The sequence below is a fragment of the Typopeltis vanoorti genome, chromosome 16, assembly GCF_054136105.1.
Source record: "Typopeltis vanoorti isolate ZY-2024b chromosome 16, IOZ_Tvanoo_1.0, whole genome shotgun sequence".
Taxonomy (NCBI): Eukaryota; Metazoa; Arthropoda; class Arachnida; order Uropygi; family Thelyphonidae; genus Typopeltis; species Typopeltis vanoorti.
In genome coordinates this window covers 69,677,464-69,691,136 of record NC_143564.1, presented here as the reverse complement: position 1 = coordinate 69,691,136, position 13,673 = coordinate 69,677,464, and the positions used below count along the sequence as shown (strand labels likewise).

The 13,673-nt window shown below is 35.3% G+C and overlaps 1 protein-coding gene across 2 annotated transcripts in view; it reads right to left on the bottom strand.

Moving 5' to 3' along the window:
- Positions 1-13,673, bottom strand: part of LOC150098110 (uncharacterized) — a 186,023-nt gene that overhangs the window by 81,104 nt on the left and 91,246 nt on the right. For both annotated transcript variants that reach the window (XM_090406006.1, XM_090406007.1), the window contains one exon: positions 8,657-8,824. In XM_090406006.1, coding sequence (XP_090262132.1) covers positions 8,657-8,824 — 168 coding nt within the window. The remainder of the gene's footprint in view (positions 1-8,656; positions 8,825-13,673) is intronic.

Below are 13,673 nucleotides of genomic sequence, written 5' to 3'. Positions count from 1 at the left end.
ACGGCACGGTTATCATGGATGCGAAGTGCATATTAAACTTGTAATACCATTGATATTATATTGAAATATATGATGGATACGAAGAATATGAGGATGCCAAGGAGAATAGAAGTTGAATTGCAGGATAGAGAAAAGGGCACATTTGAGGCCATTTGGTGTGAGATTGTGGCAAGCAGAACAAAATATACAACTGGGTGCTGCTATAGACCAGGTGATGGAAAAGATGTTGGAGATAGTATGCACAAGCAAATAGAAGAAATGAGTGGAAGGAGGGTAATTATTATGGGAGATTTCAACTATGGTAGCATTGATGGCATTAAGTATCACAAGCTTAAGAGTTTGATTGGTTCAAACAACTGCAAGGGCTAGAAGTAGATAGTGCATGGGAGACGGTTAAGAAGTGTTTGCATGAAGCAATGGCTGACTGTATACCTAGAGTTCGAATACTAAATCAAGTAAGGGTTAAATGGATGAATAACACCATTAAGCTTGAGCTGCAAAAAAAAAGAAACAACTATGAGGGAATTTAAGGAGAAAGGTGACCGGCTGCCACATGAACGGTATAAAGCGTAGGCCAGAATGGTAACGAGTGTGGTAAGAAAAGCAAAAAAGGATTACGAAAGAACATTGGCCATGCAGGCTAAAGAGAATCCTAAACAGTTTTTTTGATATGTTGCAAGTAAAAGAAAAAATGTATATGGCAGAATGATTTTAAAGAATGCCGATGGTAGGGAGGTAACCGAATCAGTTGATATATTTGAGTTACTGAACGAGCACTTTGCAAGAATATATCATCCAGTTGGTGACACTGCAGAAATGAATGAACCAATAGATTATATGGGAATTGTGGTGAATGAAGTGGAGGTGAATAGTCTATTGCAAAACCTCAATGTCAATACATCTGTGGGATTGTATGGTATACCAGCTCGTGTCGTACGTGAAGCAGCTAAAGAATTGTCAGTACCTTTGACCATTTTGTTTAATTTGAGTCTCGGGTCTGGGTTAGTCCCGAGGGGGTGGAAAGAGGGGAAAATAGTTCCACTGCATAAAGGAGATTCCAAGACTGTTGTAAATTACTGACCGATTAGCATATCAGGAATCGTTGTCAAGGTGTTAGAGAAATTAGTCAAGAAAAGAATACAGGATTGGATAGATGAAAATGGGATATTGTATGGGGGACAACATGGTATTGTGAAGGGTAGATCATGCCTCAGTAACTTGCTCACGTTTTATAACACAGTGATGGCTGAACTGGATAAGGGTTTACAGTGATTCTAATGGACCTTGCCAAGGCCTTTGACAGGATACCACATGGAATTCTAATCAGTAAACTGGAGCAGATGGGGATGGATATAGGGCTGGTGAGATGGATAAGAGGGTGGTTGATGGAGAGATACCAGAGAGTGGTTTATTCAGGAATTGAGTCCAAAAGATGGCTTGTGCCCAGTGGTGTGCCACAGGGTTCTGTTCTTGGACCACTACTTTTCAATTTGTTCATCAATGATATAGGAAAGGATCTGAGAGGAAGTGTTCACTTGTTTGCTGATGATGCAAAGTTGGGTAGAGCAATTGTGAGTGCACAGGATGTCGAAATTTTGCAGGATGATTTGGATAGTTTGGAGGACTAGGCTAGGTAAAATGGATGTCAATTTAATGTGGCAAAGTGTAAGGTTATGCATTTTGGGGTGAAAAGATTAGAAGCAGTATATCACATTGGTGGAACCGTACTCCAGGAGATTGAGGAGGCCAGGGATTTGGGAGTATTGGTGGATAGGGAATTGAAGTTTAGGGGGCACATCGCAAAAGTGGCTAAATCAGCTCAGCAAATCACTTGGCTTCTGAAAAATACTTTAACAAGCAGAGACAAACAAGTTATTGTTTCTCTGTATTGAGCCTTGATAAGACCTCATCTGGATTACTTTGCCCAGATCTGGGCACCAGGATTTCTTCTTGATGGGGGGAGATGGAGAGGATCTAGAATCAAGTGACCAAGATGATAGCAGGTCTGTGGAACGAACCTTATGAGAACAGGTTGAAGATTTGTGGGTTGCAAAAATTGGTCGATGGGTGGAAAAGGGGTGATATGATTGAGACATTCAAATTACTGAAGGGTTTCTATAAGATTAATCCAGAAGATATTTTTGAGTATAGGACTGGTGGTGGAAGAACTAGGGGGCCATATATGGAAGCTGGGCAAGAAAGTGGTTAGCAGGGGTGTTAGAGCTAGGTTTTTTACTTGGAGAGTGGTGAATGAGTGGAATAAGCTGCCAGAGTCTGTTGTGGGTACTATGACCGTGAATGAGTTCAAGGCAAGGTATGATAGATACTGTGCGAATGTCGAATAGTTGTTCTTGACATGATGTTAGGGCCTCCCTCGATGAGTCTGTCGACTCCTTGGAGTTGCCCGGAATAATAATAATAATAATATTTGATCCATAATGGCCGGTAAGATGGTTAAACCTGATATCAAAACTGGAGATGCTAATCTCAGCTCTTTACTTTATGCAAATGATGCTATACTTCTAAATAAATTCACTAAAAGTCTGCAGGATTCTCTGATAAGTAACTGCTGTGACAAATTCGGTATGAAAATCAGCAGTGAAAAAAAGAACTGAAAAGTGAAATTTTTTCACATTTCAATTCTTTGTACACTTATTTGTAAAAGGACAACTTTATAAAAAGACAAAGACAATAAAAATATGCAGAAACATTGAAACCATCAACTACATTCTGAATGGATACTCTATAGAACAAGTTAAATATTTCAGCTATTTAGATAACTTTTGGTCAATATGAAAAATTAAACATGGAAATAGACAACAGAATTAGCAAAGATGGCATGGTAGGAAGTCAACTGAATGAATTCATATTGAGAGTAAGAGGGAAATTAAACAGTGTTCAAACTAATTTTAATTTATGGATCTGAGAACCGGATTAGAAATGGTGCACTTGGTCAAAGATCGGAGACCACAGAATTCTGAGAAAGATTAGGGGAGTAAACAGATATCATCAATGGCAATATCATATTACAAATAAAATATTAGAAAAGAACTTGACATTGTTAGTATTCAGGAACATGTTAGTGGAGTTAAATTCAGCTGGTATGGTCACTTAAGTAGAATGAGAGAGAGGTAGGGTTCTTTGCCAGGATGGCAGGAAAAAGACCCAGCGGAAGACCAAGATCTAGATGGATTGATGCAGTAAAAAGTGCCTTAGAAGAGAGAGAGAAATATAAGAGCTGATAATATTGGAATATGGATAGATATCAGATTAATCTGGAGGAAAACTGTCAATAGAAAGTCAGTAATGATCTAATTTTTTTTCATGTTGTACTATCATAATATCCTGTAAACCACGAGGGTGCATGCCAGGAATTTAATGATGACGACAATAAACTAAGACTAAGTTCAAACAGCTTTTTTTCATCCCAAATTCTCTGAAACTGAATGATGTAACTATATAAGGATGTTACTGCAAAATATACCATATCTGATATCCTAGAACATTTCCATATTGGATTTCTAATACAGACTACAAATTAAACTAACTGATGATTGCTGTACCAGGTACTTATCCATAGGATGTGTGTGTGTGTGTGTGTACTGAATGTTAACTGCATCTGAATATCTTTCTTTTTTTGATGTGGTTCCCACCCAAGAAAGGTTATCAGTAAACCTATAGTGCATTTGTGGCATTAGGCATTAAGTGGCAATTAGGCACATGTCAAACTTAGTTCTTTGTTTTATGCAGATAATGTTGTATTCCTAAACATGTCTAGTACAGGTATCCAGGATTCTCTAATTGAATAACAGCTAACAAATTTGGCATGAAAATCACCAATAAAAAGACCAAAATTATGAAAATAAGCAGGAACATAGAAAATTTCAGTTGCATTCTGAAATCCTATAGAACAAGCAAAATATTTCAACTATTTAGGCACAGTTTTTAGTGAAGATGGCAAGTTAAATCTGTAAACAGACAACAGAATAAGCAAACTGATATGGTGTGTAGGCAGCTGAATAAATTTATATTTAATAAAGAGAGAAATTAGCAAACTAGCAGTATACAAGACAGTGTTCACACCAGTTTTAAGTTATAGATCTGAGACCTGGATCAGAAATAAAGCATTTGATCAAAGACTAGAGATCATAGATAAGAGGGTCCTGAGAAAAATTAGAGGAATGAATTGATGGCATCAATGGCAGAATCATGTTAAACATGAAGACATTAAAAAGAAACTTGACATTGTTAGCATTCAAGAATATGTCAGAAGTCTAAGGTGCTATGGCCACTCAAATAGAATAGTTGAGGAAAGAGACCCAGATAAAGGCAAAGGTCTAGATCATAGGTTCCCAAAGTGGGCGGTACTGCGCCCCCCCCCAGTGGGTGCTGATGCCTTCTAGGGGGAATATAGTGGAATCAGAAGCATTTGGGGACGTTCAGGCGGTCTAGGGGTCGGTGGCTCTTTATAGAAGAAATTAATAATATATATTTAAAAATTAATTATTTTCGTGATTTTGCGATGAGATAATCATTTAAAATTTAAATATTGCATTTTAATTCATCTTATGCCCATCTTACACGATCAATTTTTTTATCAATTTTCTATTTCAATTATTTAATCATTTGAAAATTTACCATGTTAGATAGAAATAGATGTCAATTTTCTATGTCAATGAGAAAATAGAGCATGTATATATGTGTGTATAATAGGTTATGTTTACAGTAGCAAATATATTTGTTATATTTCATTTCAAAATATATATAAAATATATAAAACCACTTTTCTAATTCATTTGTACAAAAATAAACCCAAATTTATATAATTTAATATTACGAGTAAAAAATAATAATGGCAAGAAAGAAATAAAATCGTAAATTTTAGTTAGCCTAGTTAGTATACTAACTTATATTGCTAACTAGAGGGAAAAAACAAAGCAAATATTATTCGAAACTTATACTGTTTTCTGTGGTTATGTTTTGTAGGTTTGCTGTTTATATCTTGTGTAATTATTTTATTTATTAATTATTATTTATAATTATTCGGACAATGTCGTGGTTGGACGAACAAAATGCGCTTACATGCAAAATAAAAAATCGAATGTGTCATACAGGATATTTTAACTTCTATTTTTTATATACTTAAAAAATGTATTCAATTTTTGCTATTGTAAAAATTGATTGTGCCATACAGGTTTTAGTCTATCCACGTGGCAGACGAGTCAACTAGTTGTATATCGGTCAACTATTACGTAATTCACTCAATTCAGCATGTTTTGACAGGAATATGGGTGCTTGCAGTGACTTGTTCAAAGCACGAGTACGATGGTATCACAAACAAGTCAATGCATGCAAGTCGATTCAGGCTAGATTTCAAATCTATAAATACCAGTGGTTTAGGAATAAGTTTCATTATTTTTTATGTGCTTTGCCAACAATCATCAGTCGAAAGTGTGATAGATAAGTGGAGTCATACAAAGTATAAGTTAAATCTTTTATTTTGTGAATATTTTTGCAAATTTTATTACTTCATTATGTCTGAATATAAGAAGAAATGTCGACAGTACAGTATTGAATATTTGAAATATGGTTTTATTCAGTCTCCTACGAACCAAAAAGTGTTTTCAAATGAAGCAATGAAGCCTTCTAGGCTACACGAGCATTTGACTAAAATGCATGCTGACAAAAAGGATAAAGATTTGTCTTATTTTCAAGTACTAGAAGAAAAATATTTTAAACGTCTAACTATATCAAAGCTTTTTACATCGTCCACTAAACAAGATAATGACGGATTACGAGCTTCTTATAATATTTCATTATTAATCACAAAAGTGGGAAAACCACTCACAATTGGTGAGGAATTAATCTTGCCGGCATTAAAAGAAGTAATAAACACTGTGCTTCATAAGCCAGCATCAGATATCATCAGGAAAATTCCTTTGAGCAATAATTCAGTGCAAAGAAGAATCGATGAAATGGCTGGAGATGTTGAAAAATCATTATGCGATTATTTGAAGACATGTCAATTTTCCGTTCAACTCGATGAATCAACTCTTCCAAATAATGAACCCCTACTCTTATCATACGTATGATTCATAAAAGAAGAAAAAGTTTGTCAAGAATTATTATTTGCTAAAAACTTGGAAGCGGATACAAAGGGAGAATGTATGTATAATATCATGAATAAGTTTTTTCAAGAGAAAGACATTCCTATTCGTAATATTTTGTCTGCTGCTACTGATGGTGCTCTAGCAACGACAGGGCGCCACAAGGGTTTCATAGTGCATTTGAAACAAGCAGTATCAAATGTACTCGCTATACATTGTGTTCTTCATCGTTAACATTTGGTTGCGAAAAATTTAAGTGAATGCCTGCACATGTCGCTCCATTACGTTATTAGAGTAGTCAACAAGATTAGAAGCAATTCATTGAGTGACAGATTGTTTAGCCAACTTTGTAGTGAAAATGATGAAGGTTTCAATAGTTTGCTGCTTCACACAGAAGTTCGCTGGCTTTCAAAAAGGTATTTGTCTGAATCGATTTTACAATTTGTTTGATTCAGTACTAGACTTCCTAGAAAACAGAGACAACGGATTGCGGGCCAACCTGATTACATTCATAAATGACATCACTTATTTGACAGACCTCTATAAAATATTTAATGAAGTCAATCTACAACTACAAGGTGATGAATTGAATTGAATTAAAACAAAAAACATTATTTCCGCTTTTGTAGGGAAACTTCTTCTGTTCAAGTGGAATATGGGCCGAGGGGAATATAGCCACTTTTGAAATTTATCAGCAGTGTCTTTCAAAAAGGAAGATTTACTTACATACTGCCAACACTTGGAGGTTCTCCATGCTGATTTCAATGAGTGATTCAAGGATATTTTAAACATGAATATACCAAATTGGGTTCTAGATCCTTTCTCACATGTAAGCACAGCAGGATCATCAAATTTAGAAGTGGAACTCAGAACTCACAACAAATGAACTAAAAATAAAATTCAAAACTGGATACCAAGAGTTCTGGCTTCAAAAATCAATACCAACACTGTACCCTGGATTATGGGAAATAGTACAGAAATTTTTAATTGCATTTCCATCTTCTTATTTGGCTGAGCATGGGTTTAGTGCTGTAGTGAATTTACTAAGAAAAAGGAACCGATTGCATATAACTGAGCGTAGCGATTTATGACTATTTTTAACGAAAATTGAACCCAATATTAACAAACTTTTAAAAATGCACTAGACTAATCCTTCACATTAATTTGTTATTTTTTCTTTGTATTTTTACTTTGTAAGTTCAAAATAAACCAACTAATACATTTGATGGTATTTTAATTATTACAATAAGATTCTTACTAATGTAATGCAATCTCTTAATTGTATTCCACATTTTCATATTTAAACCATTGTATGAAACTGTGCATAATGTTATTCGAGCATACATTTTACAATCTTTATATATGGGCTACATTTCACCAAAATCAGTATAGCAATAACTGTGTTATAATGGGGGGGGGGGGGTACAAAATTTATGTCTTTACAAAGTGGGTGGTGGCTCGAAAAAGTTTGGGAACCTATAGTCTAGATGGACTGATTCAGTGAGAAGTGCTTTAGAAGCATGAAATGTTAGATATGACAATATGGAAGTTCTCACAAGTAATAGACTGATTTGGAAAAAAATTGTTGATATGAGATTAATAATAATATAAATTTAATCATGTAGTGCTGTCATGGTAACCGGAACATCCCTTGAGGATACATATCAGTAAATTGATGATGATGATGATAGTACATTTGTTTCGTGGTCGGGCTCAGGATTCCCCCCCCCATTTTTATCAATTTTATATATATATTTTTTGTAATTTTTTATTTATTTTTTACATAGTCTGGAAACCCTGCTCTAGAGACCAAACATGGAACATTTCATACTACTTCAGGCCTCCAATAAGCAGGGCAGTGGTCTAACACCAAGTAATGATATTCATCTCCCACCTAAAGACGATCACAAACATAACGTCCAAAGCAGGATTTGAACTGCGACCTGTTTGTTGGAGAGTGGATATTCTAACCACTCGGCCAACCAGGCTGGTGAATCATATTAATGCAATTATCAACTTGTCTGAATACATCCTAGCCTTCGTTAGCCAAATATGTGCACGTAAATGTGTAAACATGCACAACGTTCTTAACAATACAACATAAATTAGAAACATTTTAAAATAACATCAACCTCTAACTACATAATAGTTGTCACCTTCGTTAGTCCTTACCGTTTTGTCTACTAGTTTGTACGTTTACACCCAAAGAAATCCTGTGCAATTAGAATGAAATGTCATGTTGTCAATTAAAGTGTTCAGCCTTATAAACTCTTAGTCACACACACACACATGTGGGGGTGGGGGAGTCTGGAAAGTTCTGATAAACACCTAGAACAAAAATGATATTAAAACAACAGATATAACCACAAGTCTGTCCTTTCTTGTGGTTATATTAATGCTATAATATCATTTTTGTTTCAGGTGTTTATTAGAACTTTCTAGCACTGCCTCGTATATGACACATTCATTTCTTGTTAACTAAATTATTAATTAATAATAAAGTACTTACTCCTAGAAGTAGTTAACATTTTTTTTATGTTTTAATTTACCTAAAAAGTTGCCGATTCCTAATCCCATTACTGCTGTAACACTAAGGGCAAGCAAAATATTGAGTGCCTTATTGAGCTCAGCATTCCGAATATGGGTATACTGACGCAAGGCAGAAGGAAGTTCAACATCATCTGATAAAAGGTCATCTTCTCTGGCTTCCTCAGTATCTTGGGAAAAAATAAATAAATAAATACAGTAATAGAAATCTACTCTTTTCAGTAATTATTCAGATCTTAAAAAGAGTCGTGTAATGTTTCAACAACCTTAAGGATGCAATTTTACAGTCATCAAATGTTTACATGAAATAGTAAGGAGTAATTGATTTAAATTCATATTTATTTCTTTTCAACCATAAACTGTGATTAGGGGAATTCTTTCTGCATACACAGGGAAATGTATGTGATTGTTTATTGAGAGCATAATAATGCATTGAAAGATGAACAATGTAAGGAAAAATATGAGTAGCAAGAAGAAAAATTCAAATAACAGGTTAATGAAACTGGCATGTGAGCAATAAAGCATGTTATATGAAATTGGGTAACTGGAAGATGAAGTAAAGAATGAAAGAAAAAAAAATGGGGAATAAAAGATAAGAATGTATTGGGATTTATCATTAGAGGTATGGTACATAAAGTACATTTTCTAGGTTTAATTGCAAGCCTGAAAACATATCTGATAATATGTAGGTAGGATGGTTTTAAATAGAATGAACTCAGTTATACTTGGAAAGAACAGGATCTGATAGAATAGGTGAGGTTGTTGTCTGGCATATGTGTATCTGTTGTAAATAACGGTATGAATCAAGTTTTACTAACAAGTTTCAAAATGAATTACGTTTATTTACAAATGCTATGAAATATAAGAAACAGAGTGATACACTGAGGAAGAAGTAGAAAACTGAGGCTTTGAACAACATCATAAGCTCGTAATGCAGCAAAAATTAGATTGTAGTGGATTAATAATATCTGAACATGACATCTGTCCTTCAGTTGAAAAGAACTAGTTTCTAATTCCATCTAGAGAAGGAGTTATATGGAGTTTTTCATCCTACAAAACACACAACCTTGTCAGAAAAACACAAGCAATTTACAGATATAATACATTATCTCATAGCTTCAGCCATAATTCTAATCAGTTCAATCCAATTCTGTCTCATGGTGAAGCAAATAAGGCCATGATATAAGAGTGATATTTTTGCTGTGATTAAGCTTTGTGATTATTTTCTTCTTTGTATACAAATATGTTTAAAAAGGTTCAATATACAGGATATTAACTACATTATTCACAAAAACAGTAAAGGCCGTTACATATAATTTTCAATTTAACAATAAGCAGACTCCATATTAATCATACAAATGAGAGCATCATTACTGATGTAGTGCTTTTTCATTTTCCATCTCTACTAAATCAAATTGTTTTTAGCACAGTTTATCAGATATTTAAGTATGAGACTTTGGTTCTTGTTGCACTATCTTCTTCTTCTTCTGCAGTTTCTCCCACTTAAGTGGGGTCACTGTTTATTATGAGTCTCCTCCACACCTTCCTGTCTTGGGCTGTCACCACATCCAAGTTCTTCATCTTCAAGTCCTCTTCTACCAGCTCCCTCCATCTCTTCTTTGGCCGCCCACGCTTCCGCCTTCCTTGCACATCCATCTGCATGACCCTTCTTCCCACATATTCGTCCTCCCTCCTTATCACATGACCAAACCATCTCAACCTTGCCTCCTGTATTTTCGCTCCTAAGTTCGTAACTTTCACTGTTCCCCTGACATAGTCATTTCTCAGATGATCCTTTCTGGTCACACCGCACATCCACCTAAGCATTCTCATCTCTGCTACTTCCATCCTGCTAATGTTATTTTTCCTCAGGGCCACAGTTTCTATAGCATATGTCATAGCTGGCCTCACTACTGTCCTATAAATTTTGCCTTTCAGATTGATCGGCACCCTCTTATCACATAACACTCCAGCCATCTCCCTCCAGTTCCTCCAACCTGCTTGTATCCTGCATCCCACTTCCTTCTCACCTCCTCCATCTTCTTCCACTGTCGAACCTAAGTATCTAAAGTCTCTCACCTTCCTGATGACATTTCCTTCCAGCTCCAGGTCTGTCTCCTGGCCACCGCCCACTGCGCAACACATATACTCTGTCTTACTTCTGCTCAGTCTCATACCTCTCTCTTCCAGTACTTTTCTCCATCTTTCCAGTTTAGTTTCCGCTTCTTCTCTTGAATCTACACACAGCAAGATGTCATCTGCATACAGCATTGTCCAAGGTGCATCTTCTCTCACCTCCTCTGTTACCACCTCCATCACAATATTAAACAGAAACGGACTTAATGCTGACCCTTGATGCAAGCCAACTGTTACTTGAAAACTTTCTGTCTATCCCACACAGGTCCGAACACTTGTCTTCACATTTCTGTACATTTCCTGCACCAACCTGACATATTTCTCCGGCACCTTCTTCTCCCTCAGACACCTCCAGACTTCTTGCCTTGGCACTCTATCGTATGCTTTCTCCAGATCAATAAATACCAGATGTAGCTCCTTCTTGTTGCACTATGTTGTAAACAAATCAAATTAATCATTTCAATACATTGTTTGATATGAACATAGTGAGTTTCAGTACACCTTATAAACACTCTTGTCACAGATTTGTACCTGGCAGTCTTCTCCCAATGGATAAATTGCCATTCTTCTGGCTGCACAACAGTGAATACATATGACATCATGGAAAGCAGAAAAGAGAATGCACAAAGGAGGCTGACTTAAAAAGAAGTGTTATGAAAGATTTAGAGTTGTAAAGGTGGTGGTGGGTGTTGTCTAGGTATGACAGTAAAAAGCAAAGATGAGGAAATGAATTGTATAAAGAGAATGTTCAGTAGTTGGTAGGTGTTAAACAAATTTGACAGGGAAATGTCATTAAATAAGAAAGATGGGCTACATATAAAGTTTGGTATATCTGGAATTGTTACTGAGTGAAAAGAGTTCATGTAAAACATAATGCTGATGATGCAAAATTTGCATCATCAGCAATTTCATTAATAAACAAACTGAAAAGCAAATTCCTCATTCTCCTCCTCCATACTTCACTCGGCTACTTCTCATAATCTGATTTTGTATTACTTACTATACTTGCCACTCTGCTAGCACATGGTTTATACTGCTTCTACAACTGCTCATCTCAGGCTCCAAGTCATTATATATATTTCACTTATTTATTTTGATGAAGCATCACATGATTTATTCTCACCTGATTTATTTTTCTGTCTGGGAATGCAGGCCGAACGTGAACACACACACACACAATTTCTCATTTCTGATATACTGCTCCAAGCTGTCTTCTAGAAATAATGTTCTGTAATTTAAGATATCCTTCTTAACTAACACATCCACATGCTGCAGAGTGATCATGTGGTTCTAACTCAAATCATAACTAGATGATCATGCTCACCAATTTGCAACGGGTTAGATAACTGACTCTGACTTTATACATATATATGTATGAAGTCAAACTCTTGATGTCAGGGCTAATGTCATTTTCTTTTCGCTCAAGACATTACTTCCATCTATTGAATACTGCTCTATCTCAAATGTGAGAGCAGTATTCAATCCATCCAGCTATTGAATACTGCTCTCACATTTGGAGTGGGGGCCCCTAAGAGCTCCCTCAAAATGCTTGACTCAATACAGAGGAGAGTAATTAGTTGATTAATGACCCATCTCTTACCAACTCACTCCTCCCAGTTTTGTACAAGCATTTGGTTTCTGCATTATGTGTATTCTATAAATATTTCCATGGCAAATGTTCATCTGAAATAGCATCAATAAATCCCCCACTTAGTACTAAGCCCATTGGAACACGTACAGCTGCCACCGAACATCCCTTCACGGTAGGCTTGGAAACCCACAGAACAAGTTTCTTTCCCTCCTCTTTCATCCTTGCTACTGCTGTATTTGCAACAGTCTTCTCTCTGATGTGTTTCCTAAGAATATAATATACAGTCTTTTAAATTAAGTGTAGACAAGTTTCTCCTTTCCTAACCCATTACCCATATACAGTAATAAATGTACTACATGTTGATCAACCTCTCGTGTATGGGCTTAATTATTACAATGTTCAACATTGTAATAATTATTACACACACACACACAATTCTCCATTTACATGGTAGATTGGTTCCAGAAAACAAAACATGTAAATGAAAACCATGTGAAAAAAAATAGTGTATATGAAAAAATAGAAGAATGGTTCCAGGTGTGAAAAGCCGATATGAACAATAAGTTATTTTCAAACAAAACATATGAAAATCATTGAATAAAACTCTATTTAATTTTAATGGAATATTTTTTATTTTAAATGCTTATTTAAAGTATATACATATGTATATTTCTTAAAGAAAATAGCATGTTACTAATAAAACAGAAATTCGAAAAGGTCCAAATACACCCATGCATATGGTTATTAGTTAAATTTTATTCGCTGTCACTTTCTGACAGCAGCCGCATTCTTTCGTGTGAAACTGGAATTAAATCACTTCCATCACCTGAAACATTTTGGCCGTTTCCTGTTCATACTGCAATGGCGAAAAGTTTTTTTTTTTTCAGTAAAATGAACTAAATTAGCTCTAATTTCCAATAATTTTGAAGGTTAATTTTTTTTTTTTACCACATACTCTGTAATTAATCGTTGAGATCCTGTTTTGACTAGATGTTTGTATAATTCTTCATATCGCAACATACATGATTTCAGTTCACATTTAAACTATTCAGCTCATTCAGTATTTGGAACATGTGTAAGAAAATGACTTTGCAATTTACTAGCCATTTTGAAGCCCTTCTTTAATTAATCCTGCAGTGAGTGGAATCTCTTCATTTTCTTTTTCATCCAGATTCTCAAGGACAACTTCTATTATTTTGTGCATCACTAACAGCCTTGTCAACCATCATTCTTCAATATCTGCAGACGAAAAATTATCAAATCGTTCTCTGCTTGCATGTGCTAATCTGATT